This window comes from Sander lucioperca, chromosome 1, assembly GCF_008315115.2.
Source record: "Sander lucioperca isolate FBNREF2018 chromosome 1, SLUC_FBN_1.2, whole genome shotgun sequence".
Lineage (NCBI taxonomy): Eukaryota > Metazoa > Chordata > Actinopteri > Perciformes > Percidae > Sander > Sander lucioperca.
Genome location: NC_050173.1, coordinates 3,310,648 through 3,332,353, shown reverse-complemented (window position 1 = coordinate 3,332,353; position 21,706 = coordinate 3,310,648). Strand labels below are relative to the sequence as shown.

Below are 21,706 nucleotides of genomic sequence, written 5' to 3'. Positions count from 1 at the left end.
CTGTCGCGAGCCCTGCTCGATGGGAAATGGCTGAGAGTGCAAGCCATTGGTTGATACTATGGCCGTGGGATTCGCATATAAAGTACGCACCATGTTAATGAATTTGGCCCCCAAACCAAGCCTCTCCATTATTTGCCACAAGTAGTCCCACTCTAGGCGGTCGAAAGCCTTTTCCGCATCCACTGAAAAAACTGCTGCCGTTGTTGGAAGGCTTTTGGCTTCTTCTATTACATGAAATAGTCTGTGTACATTGTCTGCAGCATGACGCTTGGGTATAAAACCTGATTGGTCGGGATGGACTAGCTTCTCAATAAAGTGCTCTAGGTGGAGAGCTAAGACTTTGGAATAAAGCTTAATATCAGTCCTGATGAGGCTGATGGGCCTGAAATTTGAGCAATCCGTGAGATCTTTGCCCTTTTTGGCCATGACAGAAATTAGCGCAGTGTTGGTTTGTTGGTGGAAAGTACCCTTCTCTATGGCTGAAGTTAAAGCTTGTAAAATGGTAGGTCCTAATATGTCAAAATACTGTAGTTCTGATGGAATTCCATCCAACCCTGGCGTTTTCCCTTTTTTAACTGTTTTTAGTGCTGATTTAAGTTCCTCTAACGTTATAGGTTGGCCCAGTTCTTCTGCCTCCTCTGGGTCAAGAAGAGGCAGGTTTAGTTCTTTTAGGAACTTCTGGCACTGTGTCGGATCTGGGTTGCAGGAGGACTCATACAACTTTGAGTAGAAGGATTGAAAAGTGGTGCTGATATCCTTAGGATGTGTTGAGATACCTCGGTCTGTGCGGATGCTGTTGATAGTAGCTCTGGATTCGCTTTATTTTAATTTCAAGCAAGCAATTTGCTTGGTTTACAGCCATTAAAATAGTAATTTTGCCTCACTCTGTGCATTATGAACTCAACTCTCATTCTTAGCAGATCATTCAGCTCTGTTTGACTTGTGACTAGAAGAGTATCAGTAGGTTTAGAAAAACAAGTCTTAAGAGACTGCTCTAACGATTTACAGCGTTCTTCCAACTCCGCAATGTTTGCCTCTCTTTTCCTCTTCAAGTTGACCGCGAAGGAGGATGTGAAATCTCTAATAAATCCTTTAGTTGCCTGCCATGTATATGTAGGGTCAGAAACTGAGTCGGTATTAATTGATATAAACTCAGCCAGTTTGGTTATAAATTCGGCTTCAAAAGCTGTGTTCTGGAGAAGGGAATTATTAAATTGCCATCTCCTAGATCTTTCTCCTAACATATCACAACGGAATGTGGTTATCAGTGCATTGTGATCAGACAGAATTGCTGGTTCTATTGCTGTCATGTGGAACATTGCCTTAAGCTCACTGGAGCACAAAATATAATCAATGCATGTTGAGGTGGCGTGTGGAAAAAAAGGCGTAATCCTTGCTAGTAGGGTTGTGCATCCTCCATATATCTGTAAGATGGTGGGATTCAACAACTGCTCTAAACATGTCTGATATATGGTTCTGGGTCTTTGTGTGATTGACCCCTGATCTATCCTGATTTAAATATATCTCATGTCTCCCCCTATAATTAGTGAATATTCATTGAGAGAGAGCAATTCATTGGTTAGGCGCGGGAAAAGACTTTCATCATATGTAGACGGTGCATGTACCGAAACAATGGCAATTTTTCTACTCCTTATCGTGGTACATATATAAGTCTTTACTGCTTTTGTCTACGGTGAGTGCGCATTTCTGCGACAGCAACACAATGGAGCCCTTGGTTTTGGTGTCGTCACTAGATGAGGCAACAACTTTGAAGTATTTATTTTGTAGACGATTTACATCTCTTTTACATAAATGTGACTCTTGTATAAGCGCCACATCAATGTTCTTCCTTCTTAAATAGTCCAGGAATTTAGCTCGTTTGATCGGCCCGTTTAGCCCGCTGATGTTGACTGAAAGGATTGAAAGCTCAGCCATCTTCAAAATTGCCGTTGGACAGTGAATGTACTGTAGTCAGGCTTAAAGCGTAGTGTTGCTTCAGAATCACGAATCTGACCTCTCTGCTGTACTTGTCTCACCCCCTGAAGGATGGCTTGTCGGTCCTGATATCTCAGACACCTGAAAATCAGAGTATGTGTCGTTGTACCCTTGCCGTAGATTCTGTGCGCTCTGTCAATCTCGATGGTAGCCCTGTTTTGTAAGGAGGGGATCCATACCGAACATACTGATTTTGCAGGAACCCAACTGGGTCGTCTTTTTCGCTGCCCTCTTTTAGTCCGGTGATGCAAATATTGTTACGTCGTGATCTGTCCTCCATTTCGGCAAACTTGAACTCAAATTTCTTCTAGTCATCAACACAGGCTTTCACCGTGTTTCTCATCTGCCTGTTGTCTTCCTGCGTCTTATCCAGTCGTTGCACCAGATCCCGTACCGTAGCTCCCTGTCTTTCAAGCTCTGTCCTGATGTGTTGCAGCTAGGTATCAATTTCTGCTAACGCTTCCCTCACTGCGTTGCGGACACTGATTCAAGCCCATTTTGTTGTTTTTCCAAGACCTTAGCCATCATGTTTTCCATGTGCAGGTCCGCGCTAGCATCAGTAGCCGTGTTACCGTGTCTAACCCTAACAATCTGTGTCCGGGTAAATGGCAACGAGACCTGCTTTTTTGCTCCTGCTGGCATTCCACTGAGTCACTGTGTCGACAAATAAAAACGATTGACGTCGAAGAAGAAGGAATAGACCTGGTTTTTCAATGAAAATACGGTGAGTGCTGAGCTTTAGCCTGGCAGCTATTGCGGTCATCGGTCACGTGATCTCCTCCGATTCTGACCTTTTAAAGCGTAACAAATGAGATTACAGCTGTATGTGACGTCCAGAAGTGACACATGCAAGCAGGGGAGGTAGAGTGACAGAAGAAAAACTTATCCTCTGAGTTTCAGAGTTCTCAAAAAAATATCAAAAGCATACCACAATTTCACCAGGAGAAGTAATGTCAACAGTCAGATGGGGCTACCAGGTTTGTGAATAGGCATATAGCTTACAAACTTAGCTAAATCCATGCTAACGTTTTTATTGATGTATACCTGTGCTGTTGTTTTACTCTGCAAAAAACTAAAAAGTATGGCAAGTAGCAGAATTCTGCTTTGCGTGGTGCGCCTAACTGTGAGTCGTGAAGGTTGTAGGCCTACATTATTTCTGTAAAGATTTAAATACTGCATACATGAATGTAAATTGCAAATAAAGCATGTAAAATGTATATGTGTGGTACTCACCCAATGGCACCCGTGCAGCTGAGGCATCAGGGTTTATCCAGAATGATAACCAGGACAAAACAACAATCAGCAGAGTTGGAGCATAAACTCCCATCAAGTAGAAGCCAACCTGCCGACGCAATTTGAAAATCACCTCAATGCAGGTGTAGTATCCTGGAAACAGAGAGCATAGGGGTATTGCACAAAACCAGCATAAGGGATTACGCCAGGATATTCCAGTTATCCTGGATGAATTTAGCCTTGACTTGGTTGTACAAAAGCAGAGGCACCTAAGTTACCATGGAGATTTATTCTGTGCAGCTAGTCTGCTCCTGACCAGGCTATTAATCTTGGAGCCTTTTCTGTTCACTCAGCAGTGGTTTTACCCTATTATTATTAGCCTATAACAGGTGCATATTGCTGTTCAGTTAAGCACAGTTATTATTTGTGCTTGCAATGTAACAATTTTATAACTTTCTGTGGGAATAGCAGGTGCAGAAAGACAACATTCCCGCACACAGACACCTACACTCAGACACGCACACATACAGACACATAGACAGACACATAGACACACACACACACACACACACACACACACACACACACACACACACACAGCAGGTCCAGTTAGGAGGAGGACACAGTTAAGTTTCATAGCATGTATGTATGTATGTGAAACTGTATGTTGTCTTGAGCGCGTATGCTTTTCTTGGCCAGGTCGCCGTTGAAAATGAGAACCTGTTCTCAACAGCCTACCTGGTTAAATAAAGGTTAAATAAAATTAAATAAAAAATACATCTCCAATATTTACCCGGGGTTTGTTACATCTCTGTTCACGCAACTGTTAGAAACATGCCGGTTTTTTTTTAGGTCGGGTAGAATCTATCTCCGTTGAACCTGTTTGTTTGTTTGCTGCTTTCATGGCTGTACTAACGTTACAGGTGTAGCGAGCTGGGTTTGCATTTTTATAGGTATATCTGGCAACCCGGTCTGGCTTTCAAACTGGGCAGTTGATAACAACACACAGGCCAAAACACAAACAGAAATTCCGTTACGTAACGAAAATTTCAAAAGGAGGAAATACTGGCATTACCATTGTTGTCAGAAAAGATAAGCGTCACTGTCTCCACGTTTGGACACCACTCGCTGCTATTGGCCATATTCGGACACTTCCGACCTTACGCACTTTCCGGTCTTTTCGTGGTACTTTATGTTTCCGATCATCACCAAAAATTTTAGCAGAATTGATCTATACCCATCTAACAAATCTACGTATGAATTTTCATATATGTACATGGAAGTTTACATGTTTAATTAGTATATGAAAGTGACTTTGATGAGGGAAAGTAGTAAGAATGCTCGGGGGATGCTCGGGCGACGATCTTTCCCTCTAAAAAGTTTCTATTTTTACTGTACTGGAAATTAAGGAGCTTTTATTGCATAATTCAGAGTTGTTGAAGCATGTCATTTTATTGTGAAGGACAGTAGTACGATCCGGTAGTTTTGACAGCATTGATGGGACTTAATACCCCCAAAAAACCAGCAGCCCCAGTGTTTACAGCGAGGAGATAGGGGTGTCTTTAATTATCTTTATAGTTTCTAGATTTCAGAGAAAAAGCGTGGCAGATAATAGCAGACCGACTGAATGATATATCTAAAAATATAGGCTACATTTACGAACTACTGCTCTTAAATGAAACCATTCAAGGAGTTAGGCTAATTATTTCCACAAACGAACAGTTTTACACTTTGCCTGAAAAGCGAGCAGTGGGAATTAATATGTTACTTATATTTTATTTATATTTTATATTTTATATATTATATTTTAGCCCATACAAGAGAGAGGGAGAGACGGAGGGAGAGAGAGATATTTACGAATCGTAGGCCTATTCTAGCATTGTAGATTGTAGTGGTTGTAATTGATCTTCATGGTACATTTCCTGAGTAAGATTAGGCTGTCTTCTGCTCACTTTTAAGACAAAAAGTACAACTGTTTATTTGTGCAAATAATTAGCCTAACTCCTTGAATGGTATGATTATGACGGTTTCAATTCAGAGCAGTGGTCAGTAAATGTATATTTTTAGGCTGCTTACGCATTCAGTCGCATCTTTTCGAATTACTTCAGCCTGGCTCGACCTAGTCGCTCCTCCTCAGCCTGGCTTGGGCTTCGTGAAATGCACCAAACCAGGCTGCACTGATTAGACTAGGTCAAGCCTCACTTTATTTGTTATCCTGGATTTATAAATTCTACTTTTGTGCAATACCTCCCAGAAGTGTAAGAGCCATGTTGTGTTGTTTACAATTTTTTTGTGTTTGATTCCTATTGCTAAAGTACATTGTGTATGCTGAAGACCTCAGCATAACCGACTTCCTGGACGCTCCTTTTCAACTTTTATCTTTGTAGACAATATGTTTAGTAAGATGCTGAACATTGTTTGTTGTTGTTGTTGTTTTATTTTACCATTCTGTGAGATAATTGTGTGTGAAGTCATTGGATCAGTACAGTTAAAGCAGCTGACCCCTTTTTCTCCCTCCCTCACCTTTATCTGCCTTCTCCTCACTCTGCCTCAAGCTAAGTGAACCCAAAGTTTCACAAATACACACTCACTAGATGGGGGTTAAGTTTGCTAGCTATAATGTATAGTGCCTGCACAGCCATGTGAACAAAAAATAAAATTCTTTTCCAGCTAACAGCTTAGATGTGGGATTGCTTATTTCAGGAAACTCATTTATCAGCATAGAAAACTCAGTAGAAGATGGGCAAACAAAGTCTTCTTCTCCTCTCACATATCAGAGCAAAAAGGTGTGCCAATACTAATAAGTAGAGTTTCCCACCCACCTCTCAATAGTAAGACTCAAGGGGCACATATAGTCAGTAAATGGAGTAATAGATGACTGCTATGCAATATCTATGCACCAAATGAAGACAACCCGACATTTTTTAAAGAAGTGTTAAGCCTTATCTTTGATAAAAGTACATGCATCATAATAGCAGGAGGGTATGTGTGTGTCTGTGTCATGTCCCAGACTGCAGAAAATGCTGAGGGCTGTGTTGTCTGGAGCTTTGTGCTCCTGGTAGGGTCTCCCAAGGCAAAGTGGTCTCAGGTGAGGGGCCAGACAAAGAATGGTTCAAAAACCCCATGAAAAAACGAGGAAGAGATGGAGTGACCCTGCCCGGAGGAAGCCCGGGGCCCCCGTCTGGAGCCAGGCCCAGATGGAGGGCTCGTCAGCGAGCGTCTGGTGGCCGGGTTTGCCACGGAGCCCGGCCGGGCACAGCCCGAAAAAGCTACGTGGCATCCATCTCTCCAACCCATGGGCCCACCACCTGTGGGAGGAACCGCTGGGGTCGGGTGACCATTAAAACCGTTCGCCACCTCAGGAGGGGGAAGCGGGGAACCATCCAAGCTGTGTACAGTAAGGATGGGATGCTGTTGACCTCGACTGAGGAGGTAATAGGGCGGTGGAAAGAGCACTTTGAGGAACTCCTGAATCCGACTAATACGCCCTCTATGTTAGAGGCAGACCTGGAGGATGATGGGGGATTGTTGTCAATTTCCCAGGCGGAAGTCACTGATGTAGTCAAACAACTCCACAGTGGCAAAGCCCCTGGGATTGATGAGATCCGTCCAGAAATGTTCAAGGCTCTGGGTGTGGAGGGGCTGTCTTGGTTGACACGCCTCTTCAACATTGCGTGGAAGTCTGGGACGGTGCCTAAGGAGTGGCAGGCCGGGGTGGTGGTCCCCCCAGAGGGTGTGTGCCAATTACAGGGGTATCACACTTCTCAGCCTCCCCGGTAAGGTGGGCTGGGGATCTCATCGCTGCTCTTTGCAGATGATGTGGTCCTGATGGCATCATCGGCCTGTGACCTTCAGCACTCACTGGATCGGTTCGCAGCCGAGTGTGAAGCGGCTGGGATGAGGATCAGCACCTCTAAATCTGAGGCCATGGTTCTCAGCAGGAAACCGATGGAGTGCCTTCTCCAGGTAGGGAATGAGTCCTTACCCCAAGTGAAGGAGTTCAAATACCTTGGTGTCTTGTTCGCGAGTGAGGGGACAATAGAGCGGGAGATTGGTCGGAGAATCGGCGCAGCGGGTGCGGTATTACATTCAATTTATCGCACCGTTGTGACGAAAAGAGAGCTGAGCCAGAAGGCAAAGCTCTCGATCTACCGGTCAGTTTTCGTTCCTACCCTCACCTATGGTCATGAAGGCTGGGTCATGACCAAAAGAACAAGATCCAGGGTACAAGCGGCCGAAATGGGTTTTCTTAGGAGGGTGGCTGGCGTCTCCCTTTGAGATAGGGTAAGAAGCTCAGTCATCCGTGAGGAGCTCGGAGTAGAGCCGCTGCTCCTTCGCGTCGAATGGAGCCAGTTGAGGTGGTTCGGGCATCTGGTAAGGATGCCCCCTGGGCGCCTCCCTAGGGAAGTGTTCCAGGCACGTCCAGCTGGGAGGAGGCCTCGGGGAAGACCCAGGACTAGGTGAGGGATTATATCTCCAACCTGGCCTGGGAACGCCTCGGGATCCCCCAGTCGGAGCTGGTTAATGTGGCTCGGGAAAGGGAAGTTTGGGGTCCCCTGCTGGAGCTGCTCCCCCCGCGACCCGACACCGGATAAGCGGACGAAGATGGATGGATGGACCTTTAATTTACACCTTGTGTGGAAGCACATAGAATAGTAGACTGCAAAATATGAAACTTTCAGATAACTTTAGTGCTGGTTGAATGGGATTTGGGTCATGTTGTAGAATGGCCTGCAGGACCTTTGTATTGCCAATTGTAACTTGCTTATTTAGTACATTCATTCTTTTGGTAGTATTAGTGTTAATGCTTTAGTTATACTCATGTATGTATTATGTATAATTATGTAACTCATAAATACTAACCTGTTCCTTTGTAGTACTTTGTGCAGTTCCCATATTTGATGTCCTCTTGTTTGATATCGAACTGAGGGAGAGCAATCTCATCCATCTGAACTGGGTCAGACTGCCACATGAACACAAGATCACTGGTGGTATAGCCAACTATAACATAAAAATGAAAATTAATAATCTATATGTTCAGCATCCCCAGTTTTACCACACCAGGCATTGGTTTCAAACACATTATTTGTACATTATATGCTAAGATTTTCATGATTTTTTGATTTTCTTTTTAAATAGGCTGTATACGATGGACTGCATTTATATAGCGCTTTTCTGGTCTTAAAGGAACACGCCGACTTATTAGGACTTTAGCTTATTCACCGTATCCCCCAGAGTTAGATAAGTCCATACATACCCTTCTCATCTCTCTGTCTGGTACACCCACCACTAGTCACATTATTTTGATTTATTAATTTGTGTACAGGTCACGATTTTCGAACGTTACCATTTTACGAACTGCCATGACACTGGGCTGCTCTGGGGGACACAACAACGGGGAAATTAAACTCCTCAACGGGGAAATTCAACGACACACGGCGGCGACAACAACAGGACGGACCGCCACACGCGGCCACAACGGGGAAATTAAACGCCACACCCCGGCGACTGCCACACGGGGGTGATCCCCGGGCACAGGGACACGATCCGCGGTCTCTGTGGCACGCAACAACGGGGACATGAAACGCCACAACAACGGGACGGTTGAGGTTAGGAAAAGAAGAACTGGGAAAGGTACCGTCACACGCAGGACACACTGACAACAACGGGATGGTTGTGGTTAGGAAGAGAATAACGCTGAAAGGAACTGCAACACGCCGGACGCGATCCCCGGTCTCCGGGGTGAAAGTCCTGTATTGTTTGACCCATCCACTACCCCGACCAACCTCCTTAGGCGGATTTTCTGCTTTTCATACTACTCCCTCGTTGTGCTGTGATTACGAAACATGCTTCCCATTTAAACACATTAAATTAAAATTCGTAATCACCACACAAAAAAAAACGACATAATCGTGTCCTGTTCACAAATCAATAGATTCTATAACGTAACAATTTTACAAACTGCCATGAGACTGAGCTGAGTTTAGCACAGATCCTGGAGGTAACTGGCTCCAACTAGCCAACTGCTTCCAATAAGTGACAAAATAACGGCAACATTTTCCTATTTACATGTTGTGATTTGTATAGTCACAGCGTGTACAAATAACAAGGTTACATGAGACACAGCCATCTTCTAACCGTATACAAACTGGGAACTATATTCTCAGAAGGCGAAGCACTACAACTTCTGCTACTTGGGCGGAGTGATTTCCTCACAGCACACGAGAAGCCCCGTGATGAGAGTAACAACTGTGCTTTTCAGGTGTTGTGCTGCTGTTGCTGAGAATATATATACTAGGATTTTTTCAAAGTTTACACCCGTGGCATACTTGTTCGACTTTAGTTGGCTTAGTTTGTCTTGATAGACATTTGACCAGTGTTGGGGAAGTTACTTTTAAAAAGTAGTGTTTGCTCGTTACTCGTTACTTCTTAAAAAAGTAATCCGTTACTTTACTTAGTTACCCCCTATGGAAAGTAACTTTTTACTTTACTCGTTACTTTTACGTTACTTTTAAAAGCAGGGGTCTCTAGCAGACACTGAAGTTAATTATACAAAAACTATCTTTGACCATAAAGCCAATCTCTGGTTTATCAGTGAAGTGTCTGAACTACACTGCAGACTGGATTCTCTACTCAGAGTGACGGCTGATTCATTATGAACGAGTCTAGCGTAGGTTGAATGCACATCAGCAGATCATTGGCGTTACACGGTGTTAGTGTATACTATGTAATGTCTGTAGCAGCTTGTACCGGTCACGCAGCCATGATGGTCCATGCATTGTCGTAGACACATGCAGCCTCTTTTCTGGAAATCCTTGCGTGTCCGTGCAACCGACACAAGTCCACAGCGGTCCACTGCGTGTATGTATGAGGCCATCTCCACCGCATCAATCTGTGAGGTTGTCAGCTTTGTGTCTGCCTGGCTCAGAGCACCGTTTAGCAAAAAGCCACGAAGCTTAAAACGCTGTAATATCCAACATTGTGTGTGTGTGTGTGTGTGTACTTACAGCTCTCCATCTGCATCTTACACAGCTGTGTGTCCATTGGGAAGAGTTTAAGATCCAAGGGACAGGACAGCGTCACAGACAGCCTACACACACACACACACACACACACACACACACACACACACACACACACACACACACACACACAAACTTACTACTTACTACTTAGTGAATTTTAAATGTCACTTGTTTACTTTGATTGAAATCTCTCTCTACGGTCTTCTACAGCCATCTACGTCCTCAGAGAGACCAAAAGATAAATCAAAATAACATTTTGTGAAAAGTATTAGTTCTTATTTTATATGTATGTATCTCGCAACAATTTACTGTTTTTGAGTATAACTCTAAATGTTTCTTGTATGGGCCCAGATCTACAGCCGCATTAAGCCGATCTGTGAAGCTACATTTAGGTGTATTGGGCTAAATCCTAATGTTAATATGCTAACATGTTTACAACGACACTGCTTTTCATTCTGACGTTAAGTAGGTCAATGTTTACCATGTTCACTATGTCAGGTTAGCATGTCATTTTGCAACTATTTGGTCATAAGCTAAAGTATTAAACAATTAGAAACTGGTGTGGACCCACCGACTGAAAAACCGACATTGAAATGTGATGATTATAAAAGAAAAACCAGTGGTTGACTGCAAAAGCAGCAGCTCTGTTGCTGGGAATGCAGAGATATATAATGCAGAGAGGGAGATTGATAAAAAAGATGAAAAATGTGAGTGTGTACCTCATACTGATTAATACATCTCCATTCCTAAAGATGAAGAGCAGAATGTTGTCCTGGGTGACATCGTGAAAGTTTGCGTTTTTCTCATTGGCAAAGAAAAGGTCTGGTTTCCACAAACACTGGAACATGTTTGGGTCAATAGTTAAAGCGTCATTCTTAAAGTCAGTGGGAAGTCGTAGGCGAGGGTCATTCCATCTCTGACGAAGAAATATGTTCACTCTGTAGTCCTGTAGAGAGAGAGACATTGTACTATTAATAGTCACTATGTCTACTGCTGCTCCTGCTAATTCTTCTGCTGCTACTCCTACTGCTATTTCGAGGACAAGCAATATTGCTACACTGCTATTATTATACTAATATTAATATTGCCATATTGTGCTTTGATCAGTGTAAAAAGGTCAGTTCGACAGAAAGATGAAAACACATTATTTAACATTAGTGATATCTAGCATTAGCTGCACTATAAAGACAGAAATGCATATGTTTAAACTAAATACAAGAAAAAAATAACATTAAGTGTGGTTGTAGTATGTGTGTGTTATGTGTCACCATAGTAGTCTCCTGGATGGACCCAAAGCTGTTAATGAAAATGTTCACCCTGGACTCAACTGGGATGCCTGAAACATACATACGCATAAGACAAACTTAAAGCAATATGACACCAGATTGTTCAATTACATCTATAACAGAGACAAACAGTAACAGATGCTGATGAGTTACTGTATTTGGGGAAAAACACCTTCTCCACTAGAAGATTCCACATGAATGCACTGAAAGTACATTTAGTAGTAGCACTTAAAGGGGTGATAGAATGCAAAACCGATTTTACCTTGTCATAGTTGAATAACGACAGTTTGGAGGGTAAATAGGACATACATAGAAGCTCAAAATCCCATTGATACCCCTTTCTTCTACAAATCTCACATTTTGAAACTGCCGCTGAAAACGGGCGAATCTGAACAAAGCTATAAGTTGACATAAGCATCTCAACTCCTAGTCTTTGTCACGCCCCAACATTTGCATAGGCTATAACCACTGACCTGAGGTCAGCTTAGTCTTCCGAATCTAGCTAGGCCATGCAGATCTCCAGAGGTCCGCTATTTAATTACTAAATTCACTTCTGAGACTTTTTTATGCGAGAAATCAACTATGTAAAGGTCAAATATGGGCTGTTTTACGAAAATTGATGGCTAATTGCAAATTTTGACCGACTGTGTGTCGGATTTCAGCAGGAGCTCAGCAGGCTACGTGACAGCGGCCGGTGCTGCCTCGCCGCCCGGTGTGTCCTACTTCATAGACTCCGGCTCGCTGTGAGCTAGCTGGATCTCCATCACGAAGGGAAGCCCACGGCGCTCCATACCAGCGCAAAGTCACCGTTTCTGGGTTACTGGACTACAAAATGCCGAGGCCCTGATGGAGCTCCAGGGCCTGCAGCTAGTTGCGATCTTTACCCATAGGATTGAAGGGAGAGTAGCAGCTAACGAAATCCCTAATGTTCACAAAAATGCATTAAATTGAAATCAGACACCATTGTTAGCTTTATAAGAACTTGGGGTAGATGTTATATAAGTGGCGTGACGAAGTTCAAACTGTAAATATACTTTAATTATGCCGAAAGTGAAGCTAACTAGCCGCGATCTGTACACATAGGATTGAAGGGACAGTAGCAGCTAATGAAATCCCTAGCTAATGTTCACAAAAATGCATTAAATTGAAATCGGACACCATTGTTAGCTTTATAAGACCTTGGGATAGATGTTGTATGAGTGGCGTGACGAAATTCAAACTGTAAATATACTTTAATTATGCCGAAAGTGAAGCTAACTAGCCGCGATCTTTACCCATAGGATTGAAGGGACAGTAGCAGCTAACGAAATCCCTAATGTTCACAAAAATGCATTAAATTGAAGTCGGACACCATTGTTAGCTTTATAAGACCTTGGGGTAAATGTTATATAAGTGGCGTGACAAACTGTAAATATAATCTAGTTATGCCGGCAGCTGGCAGCCAGCGGAGCCCCGAGCCCCGTAACCGAGAAACGGTGACTTTCACTGGGTATGGAGGTTGCCGTTTTCTCGTCAGACTATGTGGAGCTCCTAAAGTCCGACAAATTTGCAATTAGCCATCAATTTTCGTAAAACGGCCAATATTTGAGCTTTATATAGTTGATTTCTCACATAAAAAAGTCTCAGAAGTGAATTTAATAACGAAATAGCCCAACAAACAACGTATAACTTTGCAGTGTCTGAAACATGAGACCTGCTGTCTCGTCTCCAATGTGTTTCTATGTGGTTCGCTCAAACCAATCAGCGCGCAGCTTATCTAAATATTCATGAGCATACCATATTTGGAAGAAAAGCTCTTGTTCCAAATAGAGCCATATTCACAGGGTAGTTAAGGGCCTAATAAAATAGCATTCGGGCAATTTTCAGCCCAACCAATGTTACATACTGTATTAGGAGACCTTAAGGAACAGTGTAAAATACCCTATATAATCATTCTATCACCCCTTTAATGGGATACTTCACCGATTAGCATTAAGCTTTGTATAAGTAGAAACCCGGTAGTATTTTCGAATGACTGTACTTCCTTCCCTCGAGTCCCCCTGAGACGAGAGATCTCTGTATTGTGTGTCTGGAAAAAAGCCTCTAATGACGCAAAAATCTTCATTTTGTGTCATCGGAGGCTTTTCTGGCCAAAGGCTATAGACTACAGCCAGCTAGTTCTGCATGTTTTCAACCCGCCCATAGGGGGTGGGAACTCACTCCCAGAATTTCCAAATAGTGTCAGCCATCTTGAAACTAAGTTAACAGGCTATTGCTCTGTGGAGAAAGCTGAGTAATTAATTCATACTTTAGTAGGCTAACCACGATGGCGGAAGGTAGTTTTGAAGATGATATGGCAGAAGGGGATTTTGAAGATCTGGTGCGTGAATCCGATGCTCATGGTTACCTGTTACAGGGTATCCTGTTGCACTGCTTAGGCAACAGCTCCACCCTGTGGGGAAATTGAGTATGTTAACATGTAACAGGAAGTCAGCAGTGTTGGGCGCTACTGGTTGTGCGTGTCAGTTGTGCAGCATGTCAATACACGGATCTTAACCCACACTTTGTATAGTTATACTATACTTATTCACCAATTTGCAACATGGTGTCAGATAGACTTGGACCCAAAAGTGAGCTTATGTAGCCCGTCGCTAACGCAATGCGTTTGGTTTGTTTACTGAAAAGTTAAGTCGTAGTTGAGTCCATTTGCGGCTAACCAGCTAACGTTAGCCATAGCATTGCAACTGTGAGATGGCGTTGTCTATCCCGCCTCCGGAGCTGTCTGGTGACTTGAGCAGCAATTGGGCAGACAGACTATCTGAACGTCACCAGCCAACGCCTCGCACAAATCCGACAACACACAGAGACGGATGTGTGCCTTCAGATGCTCAAGACTGTTGTGCTTGAGGGATGGCCAGACTGCAGAGAGGAGACGCCCATAGTGATCAGAGGGTACTGGGACATCAGAGACGAAATCAGTGTGCAAGACGGCGTACTCTTCAGAAGCCAGCGCGTTATCTTTCCTAAAACTTTGCGACCGGAAATGCTGAGACGGATTCACTACAGCCACATAGGAGGAGAGGCTTGCTACAGGCAAGCCTGTGACACTCTATTTTGGCCCAACATGCAGGGGGAAATCAAAGACTTTGTGCAGCTCTGTGTGCAATGAGTACACACATGAACAACAGAAGGAGACCATGATGTCTCACCCACTCCCCACATGTCCCTGGCAGATAGTGAGCATGGACCTGTTCAACCATGCAGGAAAGGATTTCCTGCTCGTGGTGGACCACTACTCTGACTTCTGGGAGGTCGATCTGCTTCCTGACCTCTCAGCTGAAACTACGGTCCTGAGGTGCAAAAATTTGCACGCCACGGCATACCAGACCGGGTCATTTCTGACTGTGGCTGTTAGTTTGCATGTGGAGCTTTCAGGACATTTGCAAGAGTGGTGCTTTGAGCATGTTACCTCATCACCAAGACACCCAAAAGCCAATGGCAAAGCAGAGTCAGCAGTAAAGATTGTGAAAAACCTGTGTAGAAGAGAAGTTTGCTGGCGAAGACCCTTGGAAAGCTATCCTCCATTGGAGAAACATGCCCACGGAGGGACCGCACTGCAGTCCTGCACAGTAGCTGATGTCGCGGAGACTGCGGACGCACCTCCCTGTGGCCCCGGGTCATCACTGAGATACCGGACAAACTGTGTGTGAAACGTTAGGCGGACTAATCTATGACAGATCAGCTAAAGATCTGCCTGAGCTGAATGTCAGCCAGCCCATCAGGATGAAACCACTCCCTAGGGACAGGACTGGCCGGTGGAGAAAAGGTGTGTGCCTGCAGCAGGCAGGCCCCAGGTACTATGTGGTTAACGTGGAGGGGACAACATACCGTCACAACAGGGTCGATCTTAGACCAGCGGAGGGAGCCCCCTCGCTGTTATCAGGGCATCTAGAACGTTCCCTGGAGCATCCCGGGGACGCACATGCAACAGAGGGGGGCTCTGCGAACGAGGACAGCAATGAAAAGACAGGCACCAGTCATGGGGGGGCATCCCATTTATCACAAACCATTTGCACGCCACACCGAGAGGAGCAGGGCCAGGCATACTCCCGGAGTGGCAGGCTGATTAAGCCTTGGGATAGATTGGACCTTTAAGTGGGACAACTGAATAAGGAAAGTGAACACATGAAAACAAGAACACTGTTAACAGCTGTCATATCAGTATTTGTGTTGCAACAGCTGCGATGGTAAATTAGGTTTTTCTGTTTATTGTAATATTAAGTCGGGACGTTCTCTGCAGAGTTAATAGGTAGAGTTTTACTAAAGTTCATGTTTGTTGACAATGCTAGTTAATGCTTGGATATCTTACTACAGGAAGGGAGATGTTACAGGGTATCCTGTTGCACTGCTTAGGCAACAGCTCCACCCTGTGGGGAAATTGAGTATGTTAACATGTAACAGGAAGTCAGCAGTGTTGGGCGCTACTGGTTGTACGTGTCAGTTGTGCAGCATGTCAATACACGGATCTTAACCCACACTTTGTATAGCGTCCTTATTCACCAACTTGCAACACTACCTGTACGAGCCGCAATACAGTGAGGAACAGTTGCGGATGATGGAGGAATAAGAGGTCGGCCGGGAGCAGCTGCTGCAGTAGAATGTAAAATGTTTGTCTGGCAAAGACTTTTTCAGCAGCAACCTTGCAATTATGTGCATTCAAACTACCGCACATGTGCACCACCAGGATACATTGGTACAGATCGGAGAATATGCAGGAAGCTTTATTACAGACGGAATACTCGACACACTACGCGACGCAGACCAGCACCTCAGCCTGCGGTGTCGCTTGATGCCGCTAGCCAGGGAAGGGGACATCGAAAGCGGTGTGCGAGAAAGCGGAAACGCGGAACAAGGGCAGGAGTTCGAACTAGGTGGAAAGCTAACGCTAGCCGGCCACCTGTCCCATCCATCCTGCTTGCAAATGTCCGCTCATTAGACAACAAACTGGACTACATCCAACTTCAACGAAACTCACAACGCGAGTTCAGAGACTGCTGTGTTTTTGTTTTTGTGGAAACATGGCTGAACAACACTGCCCTACAAAGGCAAAACGCCGTAACATCATGTTTGGTCAAAAATGAGTTAATGTCATTTTTGGGTTATTTGAGACCTCCTTTATCATGTGAATAAATATCGTGAGTCAATTTGATTGTTTTAACGAGAAAATAAAGGTCTATGACAACCGTAACATCCAAAACGATACGAGAAACCACAGCAGAACGCCGTAACAGCCGTTACGGCTCTTTGCCTTTGTTCCGGCACGCTGAAGTTGAGTTAAGGTGTTCTGACTTTGTTTAACCAGGCATCAAGAGAGATGTTACTGTGCCGCCGTGATGTTACTGTACTCTGGCTTTGTCCTACTGTCAAAGTTTGCCGCTTTAATTGTCACCAAACCACGTAACATACAAATGACACATTTTTGAAATAAAGTGGCGATGGTTCAGATCTGTCAACGTCAGTGACAGCCCGGAGCTAGCTAAATTTAATCTGTGTCACGTAGCGCTAACGGTGATGCTGACACAGCTCCTCACTTGACGAAGCCTCACATCAGACACCGAAAACCAATTATTAAATACACAGGCATCCTACCTTTCCATGCAATCCGATATAATCCATGGAAGATATAATCCATAGCAATGCACGTCATCTGCTGTATCCACAACAATCCATACGTGTTTGAACCATATTTCCTTCTTGCAGGTGTTCATGTCAGATCGTACACAAATCCATAATAGCAGCTAGTTATCGCTAACGTCCGTACAAAGTAGGCTAACCTAAATGGTCGGTCAACTCTGTCAATGTTTTCTCAGAATTAAAAAGTAGTAATCCAAGTTGAGTTTGTTGACTGTGCATCGTGAGCAGTTTGGTGGCCCTTAACCCTTAACCAGGGGCGGTTCTAGGATCAGACCTTTAGGGGGGCTCAGCCCCTAATGAGAATATGACATGGTTACAGTGCCTTGCAAAAGTGTTAAACATAATATATTTATCGTTAAACAATAAATATACCTTTGTATTCAATTATAATTAAATTATCTTTATTGAGAAAATATTTATTGTATTTATTCATATTGTATACTGTACTGCAAAGTATCTGTCATACTGTTTAACTGTTAGTGTTGCCGCACTATCCTGATCATTATAGCACTAAATCGGAACAACCAAAGGTCTTCTATATAATTTAAAACTAATACCATGTTGACTAGACCTTGGTTAGGTGTTCTTATAATGGATGTAAGTATGGTGAACAGCAAGAATCAAAATATTGATTATATGTCAGTTACTGCCTTTTGCCTTTGCACGACTTCTTGTTTTTGGCACATGATACAAAGGCAGAGTACAGTAACTGCCAAACAAGGGTCAAAGGTCAATTTTGAGCTCAAGATTTTTTGCATACAAACATTTCTTCATTATAGCAACTAGTTGTAAAATTTTGGGAGTCCTACCTATAATACTTTTGTCTGGGCAAAACAGAAACTTTAAAGTCATTTTTCTCAGTTTCACACTCTAGCGAGTTAAGGTCTTTTGCCTTTGTAGGGCAGAACAGTGTACCGGACTCCACTATCCAGCTACCAGGCCTGCTAGCCTTCTAAGCAGATAGAGATGCTGCTCTGTCAGGTAAGACTCGTAGAGGTGGGCTGTGTATATATGTTAACATGGACTGGTGCAGAAATGCGGTGCTTGTATCCAACTACTGCTGTGACTGTTAAATGCCGACCATTCTACATTCCACGCGAATTCACGGCTGTGTTTATACTCACCCACCAAGCGCTAATGCTACCAAGCATACCTATCTGAACTTTACGGAGCTATTAGTGAGCCCCAAAGCGCACATCCGGATGGACTATTTATTGTTGCTGGTGATTTCAACCACGCAAATCTCAAGAAAGTTCTTATATTCTACCTTCACCTCACGGTGAACCTAACTTACAACAATAAGTGCTCTGTTACACTTAATACATATGCCCTGTCTTTTTTTTTTTTTTAAGATACATTTTTTATTGTTTTTTATCATGAGACATACAGAACAGAGAAACACAAACTGAACAACAAAAACCCTCTCCCACCCCCCACCCTCCGCGGTCTCGAGGAAAACAGAACAAATAAACAAACAGAAATCACACCTTGCCTAGTCACTCTCCTCTATTTCTTGTGGTACTGAGGTTAGGTCTGATATTTGTGCTGCTGTGCTTTTCCCTAGGTTGATATTCAATGATTTGGCTTGTTAATCCTTGCTGTAGAGAGCTCAAGCATAACTATGTCTAGAAAATACGCTAACGACTGTTTTATACAAAGAGAGTGAGGGGGGAGCCAGCGTTGAGCTATCATTTTCTTGGTTGCAGTTGAGCCGGCTAGCCAATTTTTTGTCTCCCAAGCAGATGTAATTTAGAGTTGTCATTAAGTAACAAAACAATCAGGTCAGCAGGAATTCAACATCCTATCACATCAGATATTATTGATGTTGTTTTATTCCAGAACTCATGCACCTGCTCATATTCCCAGACCATATGCAGGAAAGTTCCAGATTGTTCAGGTTGACAGAACGTGCAATAGGGAGTGGGAATGACTTTAGAGATGTATCTCTTCTGAGGAGTCCAATATGTCCTATGACATATGTTGAAGTGGATCTGCTGGTGATTTGGGTTCTTGGAACAGTGGAAAATGTCCCAAAGTCTCCCAAAGTCTCCCAATTAATTGTGTTCCTCTCGGGGCTCAGCTATCGCTCTCATTTTTTTTACTATTGGGAGTTATCCTAGATCCTTGCACCAGTTTAGCATAAATCTTGGACACTAATCCTCTCACAGGAAAATCAACAAACTATTTAATGACTGGGTGCGCCTCAAGACTGTTTCCCCATGGCACTCCAACATTTTAGGGCTGATCTTAAGCGAAGATAAAATAAGGATGTCCTGGGGACCTCAAAACTAGCTCTCAGGTCTTAAAAAGTCAACATACCTTTCTCATTGAATAGCTAGTCTAAAGTATAAATACCTCTGTCACTCCACTGGTTATTGGTGTAGCGTAGTTGCTCCTCCACCTGTTTAAAGTTGGTCAATGTGTTGGTAATAATAAGGCCATAGGCTAGTATACAGTTTTTTGGACACACACCTGCAAAGCCAAGGTCTTGCAGTTTTAGACTTCCAGTGAGGTTTTGCTCTATTTGCTGTATTTCTCTCCATAGAACTGTAGATGAGGGGTCCATCCACACTCTGAGGGCCCGTAGCTGAAAGGCTCTGTGATATATTTTAAAGTTGGGGAGGGCCAGGCCTCCCGTGTTTGTGGTACATTGCAGGGTAGAGTATTTTAGCCTAGGTTGTTTATTATTCCAAATATACTGCTGAATTAAGGTATCAAGTTTCTTCCAGAAATGTAGTGGTGGGGGTAAGGGGATCATTGTACTTAAGAAATTCACACAAGGAACTGTTAATTTTAACAACAGCAATCCTGGACTGTAGCGATGCCAGCAGTGCAGATCAATTGGCCAGATCCCTTTGAACACTACTTAATATAGTTTCATAGTTGTCCTGGACAGTTGACGCTGTAGCGATGAGTGTATGGTGATGCCCAAATATGTAATTTTGCTTTGGGTTGGTATTGTACCACTAATGGCTGATGTCACATTCCTGTTGTTCAATAAAAGATTAGATTTATTCCAGTTAATTTGATAGCCGGAAATTGAGCCAAATTCATTGAAGATGTTAAGAATTTTTGGAAGATCAGAGATGTACAACAAAACATCATCTGCAAATAATGATGTTGAGCTGCTATTGGATTTAATCTGGACATTACATATTTTATTCTGCCTTATAGCTTGGGCTAATGGTTCAAGAGAGATTGCAAACATCATGGGGGAAAGCAGGCATCCCTGTCTCAAGCCCCGCTCGATGGGAAATGGCTGAGAATGCAAGCCATTGGTTGAGACTATGGCCGTGGGATTTGCATATAAAGTACACACCATGTCAATGAATTTAGCCCCTAAGCCAAGCCTCTCTCATTACATGAAATAGTCTGTGTACATAGTCTGCAGCATTGGTATAAAACCTGATTGGTCGGGGTGGACTAGCTTCTCAATAAAGCGCTCTAGGCGGAGAGCCAAGACTTTGGAATAAAGCTTAATATCAGTCCCGATGAGGCTGATGGGCCTGAAATTTGAGCAATCCGTAAGATCTTTGCCCTTTTTTGGCATGACAGAAATTAGCGCAGTATTGGTATGTTGGTGGAAAGTACCCTTCTCTATGGCTGAGGTTAAAGCTTGTAAGATGGTAGGTCCTAATATGTCAAATACTGTAGAAGTTCTGATGGAATTCCATCCAACCATGGCGGTTTCCCTTTTTTAACTGTTTTTAATGCTGATTTAAGTTCCTCTAACGTTATAGATTGACCCAGTTCTTCTGCCTCATCTGGGTCAAAAAGAGGCAGATTTAGTTCTTTTAGGAACTCCTGGCACTGTGTCGGATCTGAGTTGCAGGAGGACTCATACAACTTTGAATAGAAGGATTGAAAAATGGCGCTGATATCCTTAGGATTTGTTGAGAGACCTCGGTCTGTGCGGATGCTGTTGATAGTAGCTCTGGATTCGCTTTATTTTAATTTCAGAGCAAGCAATTTGCTTGGTTTACAGCCATTAAAGTAATAATTTTGCCTCACTCTTTGCATTATGAATTCAGCTCTCCTTGCAACACACCAGCCTAGTAAGAGTAATAGACAGATCATAAACTGAATAGTCCGCATTCATCATGTTTTTCCAGCCTAATTAAATGTTCCTTTAAAACTTGGTTCCAAAACTTACATACAGTACTCAAGTCAAAGTTGTACAGTACTCCAGATAGCGCTAGTCCATAGCCGCTGAGTGCGCCAGCACCAGTCCCTCCGCCGGCTCCAGCCAGGTGAGGAGCTTTAGTCCTGGGCAGCCATTGCGGTCGTCGGTCACGTGATCCTCCATGCCCTGTCTTTTGTTGTCTGTCCTGTCCCTTGTCTGTCTTAATTGCTCTACTTTAAGTAGTAATTGCACTTCATGTATAGTCTATAATATGTATGCACTAAATGTAGCCTGTCTCGTATGTCGTTTTTACATAATGTCGTTTTTATATATTTTAAATGTGTAACACCACTTGAGCCACGGTGAAACGT

General features: G+C 43.4%; 1 protein-coding gene across 1 annotated transcript in view; it reads right to left on the bottom strand.

Annotated features, from left to right (window-relative positions):
• The window catches only part of LOC116056518 (glycine receptor subunit beta-like), a 136,129-nt gene that overhangs the window by 27,309 nt on the left and 87,114 nt on the right, over nucleotides 1–21,706 (bottom strand). The window contains exons 4-8 of the mRNA XM_031308644.2: nucleotides 11,522–11,589; nucleotides 10,973–11,199; nucleotides 10,236–10,318; nucleotides 8,092–8,229; nucleotides 3,229–3,381 (exon numbers count right to left, since the gene is read on the bottom strand). Of these exons, the coding sequence (XP_031164504.1) occupies nucleotides 3,229–3,381; nucleotides 8,092–8,229; nucleotides 10,236–10,318; nucleotides 10,973–11,199; nucleotides 11,522–11,589 (669 nt within the window). The remainder of the gene's footprint in view (nucleotides 1–3,228; nucleotides 3,382–8,091; nucleotides 8,230–10,235; nucleotides 10,319–10,972; nucleotides 11,200–11,521; nucleotides 11,590–21,706) is intronic.